The 13,339-nt window shown below is 59.1% G+C and overlaps 2 protein-coding genes across 2 annotated transcripts in view; one reads left to right on the top strand and one right to left on the bottom strand.

Annotated features, from left to right (window-relative positions):
• Rasal1 (RAS protein activator like 1) overlaps positions 1 to 2,756 on the top strand; it is a 19,379-nt gene extending 16,623 nt beyond the window's left edge. Inside the window, exons 16-19 of the mRNA XM_048785670.1 lie at positions 5 to 128; positions 1,004 to 1,124; positions 1,837 to 1,913; positions 2,127 to 2,756. Of these exons, the coding sequence (XP_048641627.1) occupies positions 5 to 128; positions 1,004 to 1,124; positions 1,837 to 1,913; positions 2,127 to 2,260 (456 nt within the window). The 3' untranslated portion in view covers positions 2,261 to 2,756. The remainder of the gene's footprint in view (positions 1 to 4; positions 129 to 1,003; positions 1,125 to 1,836; positions 1,914 to 2,126) is intronic.
• Positions 2,757 to 2,951: 195 nt separating this feature from the next.
• Positions 2,952 to 13,339, bottom strand: part of Dtx1 (deltex E3 ubiquitin ligase 1) — a 30,144-nt gene continuing 19,756 nt past the window's right edge. The window contains exons 4-10 of the mRNA XM_048785669.1: positions 5,991 to 6,052; positions 5,568 to 5,729; positions 5,273 to 5,334; positions 4,722 to 4,880; positions 4,487 to 4,648; positions 4,297 to 4,386; positions 2,952 to 3,527 (exon numbers count right to left, since the gene is read on the bottom strand). Coding sequence (XP_048641626.1) covers positions 3,303 to 3,527; positions 4,297 to 4,386; positions 4,487 to 4,648; positions 4,722 to 4,880; positions 5,273 to 5,334; positions 5,568 to 5,729; positions 5,991 to 6,052 — 922 coding nt within the window. The 3' untranslated portion in view covers positions 2,952 to 3,302. The remainder of the gene's footprint in view (positions 3,528 to 4,296; positions 4,387 to 4,486; positions 4,649 to 4,721; positions 4,881 to 5,272; positions 5,335 to 5,567; positions 5,730 to 5,990; positions 6,053 to 13,339) is intronic.

Here is a 13,339-nt window from a genome sequence, read left to right as displayed (position 1 = left end):
CGAGCTCAACCAATGGCTGTCGGCCCTGCGCAAAGCCAGCGCCCCCAACCAGGACAAGCTGGCCGCCTGCCACCCTGGTGCCTTCCGCGGCGGGCGCTGGACCTGTTGCCTGCAGGCTGAGCGCCCAGGTGAGGGGCAGGGGAGACTGCGGGTTCTGCCCTTCCCACCTGTCCATTGGCGGGAATCCCACTTCCGTCTGGGAGGGCTGTGCAACCTTAAGCAAGTTACTTAACCTCTCTAGGCCCCAGTCTCAACTGTGAGATGGGGTGGACAGTAGTACCAAGCTCAGGGTTCCTGTGAGGAGTAAGTTAATAGGGCAGACAATTAACTGGAACAGAGTGGCTAGCACACTGCTAGGCCCGCAGTGCTCCTTAGTGCGAGGTGCTATTTTTAAGTACTCACTCTACGGGCCACCCAGAGCCGCAGACCTGTGCTGGCTCTCCAGGGAGCTGGGGACCGACCTTGGGGTCTGCGGCATGGTCAGCAAACCCTCTACCCCCGAGCTTCGTCTCCACCCCCAGCCAGACAATGTCAGTGCAACTTTACAAGCATCTACACGGGGCTTTGGGGACTCCAGAGAATGCCCCTCCCCTGATCCAGCCCCGGGAAGGGGGTAGGGGGATCCAGGAGGGCTTCCGGGAAGAGGTGGCGCTAGCTGAGGCCTGAGTGGCGTGCAGACAGGGTGGGTGAGAACGGGCAGAGGAACAGCCTGAGCAAAGGCCCCGGGTGAGGCAGGGTGGGGTGTCTGCGCCCTGGGTCCCGGATTGTGGAAGGAGAAAAAGAAGAATAGCGAGGCTTTGGAGTCCAGGGAGCAGGCCTGGGGCTGATGAGAGTGGAGGCAGGGAGCCCAGGGAGGAGGTTCCTGGGGGAGCCCAGGGCTTGACCAGAGCAGATGGGGTGGGACTCCAGAGAGGGGTGCGATTGAGGGGCCCTGGCTTGGAGACGCCGGGCCGGAGAGGGGGGAGGGGGAGGGGGATCGACTGACGCGGCGTGTCCCCTTCAGCTGTGGGTTGCAGTCGCACACACTCAGCCATCACCCTGGGGGACTGGAGCGACCCTCTGGATCCCGATGCTGAGACCCAGATGGTGTATCGGCAGCTGCTTCTGGGGCGGGACCAGCTCCGGTGGGTACCCAGGGCTGCTGCTGCCATCGGCTGGGTGGATGGTCACGGTGGCCGTCCGTGTGATGGGTCGGTGTTGGTGCGGTCACTGTTTCCACGCAAACTGACTCAGCTTGCGGGTCGGGGGGGACCCGGTGTCTGCAGGGTCGGGGCGGAGGGATCTTGGGGTCGTTCTACCTGACGCTCTAGAGACACGGCAGGGTCACATAAAATGAATGTGGGTCTTCACTTTCTCTTTATTTAGTGACAGAGGTTTGTCTTGGCTGGTTGTGAGTGGGTTCTGATGGCGGGACACAACTCCTGGGCTCCTTTCCTGGCCTCTGGATAGGGAGCGAGTTACTTAACTTCTCCGCTGTTCAGTTTCTTTATGGGGAAAGTGGGGTGGATAGTGGTGGCTCCCTCTCAGTATTGTCCTAAGGATCAAACGAGCCAAGCCAGGAAAAGCTCTCTGCAGGCCCTGGACACACAGCTTTCAAGTCCTGCCAACAATTATTGTTATGCTGTGTGACCTGAGGCAAGTGACTTCATCTCTCTGTGTCTCCGAGAGATCCGTGTCTGGCACACATGAATGTTTGCTGTGACGATGGTGATCGGAGGTGGGCACCTAGAACTTCCGCGACCAACAGGGAGCAGGACTGGGAATCGCAGACGAGCCTTAGGTCTGGATTTAGGATCGTTCTACCTGAGTCTTGTCTTTGTCCCTGTCAACCTCCAGGATGAAATTCCTAGAGGATTCCAGTCTGGACCCAGACCTGGAGGAGGACACGGGCAGGGATCCTAGTGCCACCCTCGGTAAGGATGAGGCGGTCCTGTTCTCCCTCACAGACACGTGCCCATGGCTTCCCCAGTGGACGCCTGTGTTCCCCCTCCCCGTTTCCCATCCACTGTCACATCTGGGGACTTAGGGGCACAAAGCAAGTCTGCAGCATGAGAGAGCCATGGGACCAGGCGCTGTGGCCACCCTCAGCCAGCCAGTCCCCTGCGGTCCTCTCGTCTCCCTCCCAGGGACCTGCCCCGAGGTCCTGGCTCGGCAGAGGGCAGCGGCGGCCCGCCTGCTGGAGGTGCTGGAAGACCTGGATCGCGCCCACCAGGAGTTCCAGGGGCAGGGGAAGGTGGCCCCCGGCCCCCCGGCGCCCTGAGACACTCAGGGCCAGTCTGGAAGGAGGAGCAAGGAACCCTGGGGCCTCCTCAGCGCACCCTGGCCCAGGAGCCTCCCCGTGGCTGTCCTGAGCCTCTTCAGCGCTGCTTCCTGGAAACTCTCCGAGACCTTTCTAGGCCAGTGTGCCCTGAGTCCAGACAGGCAGGTCTTTGGCAGGGGTCAGCCTTGTGCAGAATGAATGGAGTCTTCAGGTTGAATGGGACAGGAGAAGGAACTTGACTTTTCTGAGCCTGGAGCCTTCTTCATTGGACTAGCCTCTACCCACACCTAGGAAGCCAGCCTTGCCCCGAGCTGCTGGATACAGCTATACCTGGAATCCCAATGCCCCTGTGGCCTTGTCGCCCCCATGGGCTCAGCTCTTCCTGTTTTCACATCAGCTAATCCCTGTAACCTCACTGTCCTTCTGTATATTGTCCTTGCCTGCGGGCTCCAACCCCAGCTTCCAGAATCAGGTGCCCTCTGGGAGATTGGAGGCTNGGGCCTTCCTCCCCGGGACTCAGTGCGCAGCCCGTGGGGGGCAGAGACGGTGATGATACAGGGTGGGTGAGGCCCAGGGGTGGACTCCCGTGTCCTCCTGGGAGCCCCAGCAGGCCCCTTCATGCCTGCCATGGGTCCTCTGTGCAGACAAGCGGTACAGAAGCCACAGGGACAGACGTGGGACACACACGGGGTATCATGGGATCTTTCTGTCTCTTCTCCCCCAGTTTGGGGGCAAGTGCAGGCACGTGGGTGTGCGTGCATGTGTTCAACAGGACACGTGTGTTGGCGTGAGGGGAGGGTCGCTGTCTTTTTGGTAGGGAGGTCGCTGCGGTTGCCGGTACTCTTTCTGCAGCCTGTTCTGCGAGCTATGGTGGGAGCCCCGTGGCCTGTCCTCTTCCCATCATCCCAGTTGCCACTAGCCAAGTCGGGCTCCACCAGCGGGCTACTGCCCCAGCCCCGAGCATGGGCCACCAGGGCACACCTGGCTGAGCTAGGCGTGAGCCGCCAGGGCAAAGCAGGAGGGAGGGTGGGCAGGCTGGGCCTCAGGCCTTGGCAGCAGCCTCGGACACCCCCTGCGCGGTGAGCTCGGCCAGCACATTGTCTAGGTAGCTGGCGTCTGGGTAGCCGTGGCCGGTGAGGTTGGAGCCGAACTCTGTCTTGTGATGGATCTCGTTCCACACCACGGTGTCTGACTCGCCCGTGGTGTTGGACGTGCCGATGGTGAAGATGAGCCTCCTCTCCCAGGCGGTGATGAGCAGTCTCAGCACCTGGGAGGCGGGGGCAGGTTGAGGTCACAGGCAGTCCCCACTCCTACCCAGCGGCAGTGCCTCCCACCCCCAGCCCCATCCTGCCTCCCTTCCCCCTGTCTGCTGTAAAGTAAGGGTCTCAAACGGGTGGCTGGTGGCTGTCCTTGGTTTAGACCCCATGCTGTATTAAATAGCTGCTTTGTGGATTAGTGGCAAACATTCAGAAGCCTGGAGATTCTACACGGAAAATCTCAATGTCTGGCTTCTCTTGAAAAAGAAAGCAAGCTGGGTGCAGTGGATGGTGCACACCTGTAAGTAAGCTCAGCTTCTTGGGAGGCTGAGGCAGGGGGATTGCAAGTTCAAAGCCAGCCTCACCAATGGCAAGACACTAAGCAGCTCAGTGAGACCCTGTCTCTAAATAAAATACAAAAAAGGTCTGGGGATGTGGCGCAGTGGTCGAGTGCCCCTGAGCTCAACCCCTGGTACTAAGAAAAAAAAAAAGAAAGAAAAGAAAAAAGATCAATATATAGTGTGGCGGTGGAGGGCTTGGATTGCTTTGCTGTGTGATGGGCAAATTACTTGCCTTCTCTGAAGCTTCATTTCTTTATCTGTAAAATGGGGTCCAACCTAGACCTCAGCAGGCTGGTAAAGAGGATGAGGTGTATGAAGGAGGTGGTTGTGGTCAATATCACTGGGGTGCAAGGTTGGGGATATCGGGACTCCAGGCCCAGGCTGACAGTAGCTGGGGCCCCTGCCTGTGTCCAGTCCCTGTGCCCCTGTGGGTACCCACCTTCCGGCCCTTCTCGTTGTTGGGCAGATAGCAGTGGCGCGGGAATCCTCTGGCGGTGAACTTCTTCCCCGGATTGGGGTGCTCAGGGCCCTATGGGGAGGGGCGGCAGGGACTTAAGCCACAGCAGGTGGAGGACTCCGGTGGGGAAGGCGTTGGTTGAGGTGGGGGCCTGAGGGGCCGGTAGCCTCACCTGAATGCCCGTGGGAATGTCGTAGACGATTCGGATGGTCTGGGTGTCGGCAAAGCCGGGCAGCGAGTGGGGGATGAGGTGGAACTCCATCTTCCCAGGTGGCTGGGTCCCTGTCTTCTCCCCATAGATGGCTTTGCAGGTGGGGCACTGCAGGCTGCCATCCTGGGTGGGGGCGGGAGGTGTGAGTGCCCAGGCGCCCGCCCCTGCCGGCTCCCCTCCTGCCTGCGCAGCTCACCTTGTTGCCGTTGGAGTACATGGCCACGAGGCACAGCAGGTGGTACATGTGGCCGCAGCGGCCCAGGCGGCCCACGAGCTCCGGCCGCACGCCCCTGTGCCGCAGCACACCCTCGTAGCCCGACGCGGTGACAAGCCGTTCCATGCAGATGGTGCAATCCTGGGGGGCAGGAAGGGAATGAGCTCTGGGGAGGGGAGGGGCAGGACCTTCGGCCACCATAGGCAGCAGCCATTTGGCAGAGGAAGAGAGGACACCCTCATGTCCCAGAGGAGACGTCTCCCTCGCCCTCCACCCCCTCCAGATGTACTAATGGCTTAACTCTCAAAAACAAAACTTTAAAAACATTTTGGGGGAAATGTGACGTGAAATTTTCATGTCAATCTTCAAAAGATTGACAGATGCGATTCTATTAACCTCAAGCGCTTCTGGTCATCAAGAGACCTCACAGAAACCAAGTGGCAAGAGCCTGCTACGGGAAGGGACCCCTATTACCTAAAACCCAGAGAAGTCTGCAGCGGGGTGTGAGGCCCGTCCCCTCCCCAGGGACTCACCTCATCAGGTGGGTTTTTCACCTTCTGCATGTACCTTCGAACCACATCCTCGGGGTTCTTACCTGCAGGGGACACAAGAGGCGGGGCTTGAGGGCATCCAGAGTCTCATCTCTGCCCGGGGCTTGACTGGGGACGGGGTTAGGGATGGAGGGCTGCCCAGAGGTGCGAGGTTTGCTGGGGGCTAGCTATAATGGGAGTTCCCGAAGGATGGGGTGGTCAGGGACAGGGGAGACAGGGGAGGTGACAAGTCTTAACAAACTAGAGGCCAGGGTTGGCAGGATTGCGGAAGGCATACTCTTCTTAAGGTGCTTCTTCTTGGTCTTGCGGCACACTCCGGGCACGCCGGGCACGGGCTTGACATCGCTCTTGCTGACCGGCGGCGGGTGCAGGATGGGCTTGGGAGCCCGCGTCAGGCACACTGGCAGCCCCGCCGCACACAGCAGGATCCCTGTCATCCCTGGGGGCGGGGCGAGACATCAGGGGTAGGGCGTCTCCCTGGCCACGCCCACACTCACGTATGGCCTTCCTCACTAATGGACAGATGCTCCTTCAGGGCCACGCCCCCATCGATTGCCCCGCCCCTGACCCCACCCACTGAGCCCCACCCCTAGTCGGAGCCTAGGGCACCCAATACTAGTGGGCGTTTTCCTGGATCCGCCCACCAGCAGCCAAGGATGCCAACTGCATCCTTCTGGTCCCCTTCTGGCCTGCAACCCACCTGCCAGGGCCGGATGGACCGGTCCGGTACCATTCAAGTTCTTCACCGGGAGCGCGGGGACACTGCGGGAATAAGAAAAGAGGCGGCAGCTGGACACCAGCCCCTTGACCCCATTAGAGGATCTCGTTTGTCTTGGGTTTCTGATCCCTGGGCACACCCTGATCTCTTGGTGCACGACACCATTCCTACCGTGGCATCCTATTTTGGGGTGTGGTGTGGACAGGACGGCTGCGACTCTAGTGGGTTGCTCCCTTAGGCTTAGCTCAGGCTCTGCACCCCACAGTCGGCCTCCTCCGTTCCCCTGGTGACTGTGCCCTAAATCCAACTATCAGTGATTTAGGGCACTAAATAGGCTCTGATGTGGATATATGGAACACTATTACCCATAAAACATCCTGAGAAAGAACTCAGGGATAAAATAAATTAGGAAACACTTGACCCTCTCTCGGAGAGTCTTAAGGAGTCTGAGAGCACCCCGAAGGCGCTGGTGAGTCCGTGTAAGGGTACATGGTCGGCAATAGTCCATCCAGGTCTTTCAAAGACATCTGATGATGAACATTCCTTCCACAAAATTCACCAACATCAGTGCTTGGGACTAAGGCAGCCCCTGGGAAAAAGTACCAGAGATGCTTCTGTTTCTCCTGAGCCCCTGCTCAGCCGTGAGCCCGGGCACATCATTCCGCCTCTCCCAATCTGCTTCCCCATCTGCAGCAGGGGTTGATGAGGTACCTCCTTTTTTTGTTTGCTGTGAGAATTCAATGAAATTCCCCAAGTCCAGAGCCGAGCACAATTCCTAGCACCCAGTAAAGACTTCAAAGCATTATCAGCATCCTCACTATCACCTGCATCCTCACCGTCACCCACATCCTCACTGTCACCCACATCCTGTCACCTGCATCGTTACCAACACCTCTGGCCAAGGGATTTTTCTGTTGAGCCTCCTCCCCTAAGTCACGGTGTGACTCCTCTCCATCTGAGAGAGGGAGCCATAGTAGGAAGGGCTGCTCTGTCAGCTTGGAGCAAGTCTCTTAAACTCTGTAAAGTGGAGGCTCACACGGGGGGGCTGCTGGGGGGACTGGGCACCCGCCTGCCCGAATCTTCATGGCTTTAGCTCCGGCTGATGCAGGCGAACGGTGTCCGGCTCTGCTGGGCTTGGAGCCCAGGCTGGACATGTTGGGAAGAGCAGCAGCGTCTGAGGGCTGGGGATTCTCCTTGGGGTGGGGGTGGGGTCAAGAAGGGAGGGGACAGGGACAGCTGAAGCAGGAGCAGCAGCCTCTTGGCTGGCCTGCAGAGGTAGGAGCCTGGCCAATGCTGCCTGGTCACTTGTCCCCAGTAGGCACAGTTGGCTCGGGTTGTTGGCTGGGGTGCCTCTTCAAGCAAATGGTGCCCTTGGCAGGCTTGGGACCAATGTGGTGGGTCCAGAAACAGGCACACACACACATCCGCAGAGACACTGTGCCTACATATGCCTGGGAACACACACGCACACACACACACACACACACACGGAGGCACACACAAAACCTCCCAAGGAACACACTACACACATGCTTGGAGACACACAAACACTGTCCCAGGGAACTTGTGACAAATTAACGTGCACACATACCAGGGACCCACTTCCCTGCACACAGATAAACACAGATGCTTAGGGAAGACACTGAGCGGCAGGAAGCTGGGGCATGCTCACACACTGCCCCTCGTACACACAGAGGCCCATACGTGCAGACACGCTAACCACTGGGGGGACGCAGTTGGACAAGAGAAGCCAGCTCATGCCTGCTGGGACAGCCCCTGCCACGGCCACCTCTCTGGGACACATGAAGGACAGGCCCTGGGTCTCCTGGGACCTGTGGGGAGCAGATGGTAAACTGGGTGGACGGACACTCGGCCCTGGCACAAGTACCAGCACCTGTAGCCCTCAGGTACTTGCTGTCCACCCATGGAGACGACGGACCCACTCACAGCACACAAGGGACACGCACACACGCTCTCTCCTGCCACACAGGTGCTCACACTCTGATCCACACCCCCACGCTGGCACACAGACGCCCAGCACAGAAGGCCCCCCCCCACACACATAGTTCTCAGCTTGTGGCCACTCGGCCACCCAGGTGGGCTGTAGTTCACCCCAGACCCCTTCAGGGCCTGAAAAAGACATCAGGGTCCAGCCATGGAGGAGGTCCTGGGGTGATGTTGTCACTGCACACATCCCCTGAGGATGGCGGGGTGGGAGGACAGGCCCTGGGTGTCCCGGGACCTGTCAGTGCAGGTGGGCGAGGCGCGGTGCCCTGGTTTCCCATCTGTAAGGGGCTGGGTCTTGAGGGTCCACACGAGCAGAGCTCGTGGCTGGTACAGGGTCAAGGGGAGGGCGCTCTTCTTCTGGCATCTCTGGGGCTCAAAGCTGGTGGGGCTGAGGATCCATCTGCCCTTCTCAGGTTGTCACAATCTCCCAGGACCTTCTAGGACTTCCTGCATGCTTTATAGGACAGCAGACAGGCATGTCCCCAGTGCTCCTCATCCAGACTCTGCCCTTCAAACACCTCTAGGCCGGGATCTGCCCACCCTTCTTCCTTGCTTTGAGTCTCATGAGAAGAGAACATCCCTCCAACCCAGGACCATCAATCAAATGGTGGACAGAGAACTCTTTAGCATGCATACCACCACCTGGGCGCCCCCCATGGCAGACATCACCAATCCACCCCAGCACTCCCTTGAGCTGAGCAGATCCCGCCACAGCCATGCAGTAGCTGCTCTCAATCAGAGAGGCCCATGGCTGCCGGGGTCTATGGTGCAGGCAAAGTCTGGCCCCACTGATGACCTGGCCTTGCTGAGCCTTTGGCCTGGGAGCTAGGCAGAGGGTGCCCCAAGAAAGTTTTAGACCTTGGAGCCCCAAAATATCTGAAAGCCCAGAAAGCCCTGGTTTACGAAAGCCAGTCTGGCCCCAGGAGAGGCTGTGAGCGCGTGTGACGGCGGGGCATTTTTATTTTTTTAAATGTACCCACTGCTGAACGAGGGGGACAGTCCCAAGGTGGCCCCCAGCCGTCTCAATCTGCAGGCCGCCTGCGAGAACCCTGGGTAGCCGGGTTCCCATGACGCCCAGCGTGGGAGCCGCCCAGGGCCCCCTTTTGATGTGGGACGTGCGTTTCCTCCCGGCAGTGAGAACATCCTCCGGTCTGGACACCGCTTGCCGCCGCGGGCCTCCAGAGGGGGACCACCGTCACCCCTGCCCTGCCTCCGGGGGGCCCAGCCATCAGGTCTGAGGAATCCTGCGGCCCTTTTGAAATCTGCTCTGGCCAGAAGCCAGATGTGGCTCATCCAGGGCAGGGATGCAGCTGCGGCCGCCCTTCTCAGTCCTGTATCAGACCCGGGTGCTTCTGGCTCTGGGTCCCTGTGGCTCCCGCAGGGCTCAAAACCTCTCCCCATCACCTGACCCTGTCTCCTCTTCCAACTCCGTTTCCTGTGCGTGCACCTGGCACTGCTTCCCTCCTGCCACCCTGGTGTCCCTGTGTCCCTCACTATGACACGCACATTCCCACCCCAGGGCCTTTGCATGTGCTGGCTCCGTGCCCAGGACACTCTTTCTCAGATATCCCCAGGGAATTGCTTGACCCAGGTCTCTGCTCAAAGGTCACCAAATTGGAGTGACGTCCCTGTCTTTGTCCTTACCTTACTTATTTTTGTTTTCATGGCATAACAGTTGCTGAGCATGTCCAGGCCCTGTGCCATCTGGCCTGTCCCTGCCTGTGACCCATCTCCTACCTCTCCACCCTCCACTCCAGACACCTCAGCTGCTCCTCCAGCAGGAGCACAGTCTCTTTACCAGGAATCGTACTGTGTCCTCCGTGGGATGGAAGGCTTCCCCCCCACCCCAGCTCCCAGTGGCTGACTCCTCTCGGCTGAATGACACCTGCTGGGGCCCAGCTGTCTTGACCACCTGACTTCCCACCAGCAGATAAGCACCTAGTAGATGTTCAATGCACGCTCCTTGCAGGAGTGGATTCTGTGGGGCTCTTCCGAGCAGGTGACTCACGAGCACGTGCTTTGCTCGGGACACAGCCTCCTTAGACATCCTCTGCACAGGTTTGAAGTGACTCACAGAGTCCCAGAGAGCAATCCCCTGCAGCTTCCCGGCTCCAGGAGGTTCATTGCTGGCATTCATCAAGGTGTCACTAAGGGGCATCTGGCAGGGCAGGCCAACACCTTGCTCTAGGAAATGCTGCCCGGGCAGGGCTTCTGTGGCTAGGGTTTTGGGAGTGGCTACCTGAAGCAATTTCTCTTATCATGGATTAGAGGCTGAGGAAAAAAGAAAAAAAAAAAAGGGTCCCAGGGTTAGTCTGGGAGGCAGGGATGGGCTGCATCTCTTCTCCCCGCCAAGAAAGAGCAGATGCTGCCTGCTGTGGCTGGGAGGCAGTGCTCGGTAGGACGGGAGGATGCAGGGAGACCTGCTTAGGCTGTTCCTCACACAGTTCCCTGCCCGTGTCCATCCAGGTACTTCCACCACACGGTTTCCACTGCCCGCCTACACTATCCATCCCTGATTTCCCTCTGCCCTTTGGAGACACCTCAGAGGCCACCATCTGCACAGGCCTCTTCTGACCTGACCACAGTGGATTCATATCTATTTCTTCTTTTCACCCAGAAGGACGGTGTTTGTTTTTCTGAGGAGGAAAGCATTTTCTCTCTGTGTGGCTCCACCCTTATCTCTTCTACCAGATTGTGAGCTGCTAGAAATGTCTGACCCACGACCCACCCTGTGACCCCAGGATTGACACACTATAAAATGCACTCTGGGTAAGTGCCAGAAGTGGGGGGAGCCAGTTAGGAGCCTGGTCTCCTGGGGGAAGGGGCTGGTGTCCTCAGAAACAGCGATTCCAATTTTAATTTCAAATGTGACTCCACTCCCAGAGACAAGGTGAGAGCAGAGACACCAAATCGACCTCGTACACACTACTGCCACCCACCCGGCACCCATGGCAGGCATCACCAATCAATCCCAGCACTCCTAACCCATAGGCTGAGATGCAGTTTCACACTCCTCCCGAGGTCACTGCCACTGGGACAGCTGTGTTCCCGAAACCTATTTGTGAGGATTGCAGAGATGGGAGGTGACTTCACCTAGGTCCCCCAGCTGGCGAGTGGAGCAGCGGGCACCAGGTCCTGGGGTTTCTGGGTCAGAGTGCAGGATGACCACACCAGGTTGGTCTGGGACCATCTGGGATCCATCCAGACTCCAGAAGCCTCTGAGTCCCAGAGCTGGGCTGAAGCCTGGGGACCTGGACTGTGGGGTGGCTCAGCCCAGGGACGCTGGATTGGGGGCTGTGCCAGTGGGTACATGGCCAGGGGACCACGTGGTCCCTCCCTGCGGGTCAGCTGGGGTTCCATCTCTCGCTGGCACCTGGCCCCTGCCCCTCCCCCACCCCATCCCCAAGACTCCTCACACTCTCTGATGGCCGTGTCCAGCCCCTGCTGGCCTCAGGTCCCTGGCATACACCAGGCAGCTCCCTGGGGAGCCCTGGGCCCTGGCAGCAGTGGGTGGAGGGGCAGGAGAGCATGTCCATCTGCCTCTCTGTCAATGGACCCCTCCCTCCTGTGCACCTCCTGGAGAGGGATCTGACCGTGACTGGCATCTGGGGATCCGACTTCTCCAGAGGCCTGGGGGCTTGGGGGTCACCCTCTTTCACCGCTGGTCTCAGGGCCCCCCAGCGCTTGGCCAGGTGGGGAGGGAGGGAGGCTGCCGTTCCCACGGCCTGAGTGGCCACGTGGTGCAGCGAGGTGCAGGGAGTGCGGTCTGGCCTCCCAGGGAGCAGGGCAGGAAGTGCCTCAGGTGGGGGCTGGGTGGTGGGAGGCAGAGTCCCAGCCCCAGCACCAGCTGGGCCAGAAAAGGGGCAAGGGGAGGCCAGAGGCCGCAGGGACTAGGCCAGGCCAGGACTGAGTCGGTGGTACCTTCTGGTCTATGAAGACCTTTGAGCCTATTATAGGTAATTCCTGGGAAAGAACTGCAGCAGCAAATAAAATCACGGCAAGAAATTTAAACCAAAAAGCCCAAAAAGAGGAAACCACCAAAACAACTCCCAAGCCCATCTCCCCACCGTCTGCTGCATCAGCCAATGGCAGGAGGTCCTCAGCATCCAGAGAGAGATGTGAAAACTTAAAGGGTCCCTCCTTGGCCCCTGTTGGGTTGGCAGTGTTGCACAAGGTTAATACGGAGGGGAGGGAATGGGTGCAGACTTGAGGAGGCAGGTGCTTTGACATGAAGCAAAAACTGAAGACCAGAGAGGGTGATGGTTTCGGGTAGGTCACACAGCAAGATTGGGCTGAAGCTGGGCCCACACTTGGCCTTTGCAGGTCCGCCCCTTCCCTTGGACTCCCTGATATCCTCTGGACCATGGCTCAAAATGGCATGGGGACATGGGTGGGCACTTCAATACCCTGGCTAACTTGGGTTTTCAAATCGGGGTCTTAAGTGCTTGACCTTGAGCAAGTGTCTTAGCCTCCCTGTCCTCATTTGGAAACAGAGATAACAGGACCGGTCGTGGGGGGTTTCGCCACAGCTGAGAGGTGATGCGTGTAGAGACTGAAGTCGCGCCTGGGACACAGCGATGCTCAATAAATAGAAACAGGCCGCAGCTGTCCCTCTCCCCACCTCCCACGTGGGATGGAAACTCTGAGTCTGGTTCCCCTGCCCCACAGCTGTGTTCCAAAGTGCTGGACGCTGACCTGTCAGGAGACAGGACGGATCTTCCCCACCCCTGCATGTCCCCCAGGCCCAGATGGCCAGCTGGCTCCTGCCCCAGTACAGAGCACGTGGGAAAAACCTCCAGCCAGGTGGACACTCTGCCCCCACTGGCTGTGTGACTCTGGGCAGGTTCCCCACCTCCAGGTGGGGCCTGTCTGGAGAGTCCTGTGCCCCCTGCTCGCTGGTCAGGGGAATGGTGGGAAAGCATCTGCCTGTCATTAGCTCTGCCAACTGCGACTGTTGAGAGGTGGTGGCTGCAGCTCTGTTTGTCAGATGGGGAAACAGAGGCCAGAGAGGCAAAGTCACTTGCCCAAGGTCACCCAACCAGAAGGGTGGGGAGAAGGGAGATGGAGGAGCTGAGGGGTGGAGGCCGAAGAGAGACAGACAGAGCCAGAGAGAGCAAGCCCTGGACGGCCGAGGGCCAGAGGAGACGCTCGGAGGGTGGCCAAGGGCCGGGGGGCCTGGCCCCAGAATTCTCACCCAGGACCTCAGAATGGGGCCCGCTGAGTTGGAGCAAGTCCTCAGGGTGGGTCCTAATCCAGCAGGACTGGTGTCCCTTTAAGGGGAGGAAACTCAGCACACAGTAGGACCTTGTGAAGCCTCAGGAGGA

The sequence above is a fragment of the Marmota marmota genome, unplaced genomic scaffold, assembly GCF_001458135.2.
Source record: "Marmota marmota marmota unplaced genomic scaffold, marMar, whole genome shotgun sequence".
Classification (NCBI taxonomy): domain Eukaryota; kingdom Metazoa; phylum Chordata; class Mammalia; order Rodentia; family Sciuridae; genus Marmota; species Marmota marmota.
Note: the sequence above shows the minus strand (reverse complement) of the source record. Positions and strands in the feature narration are given on the sequence as shown.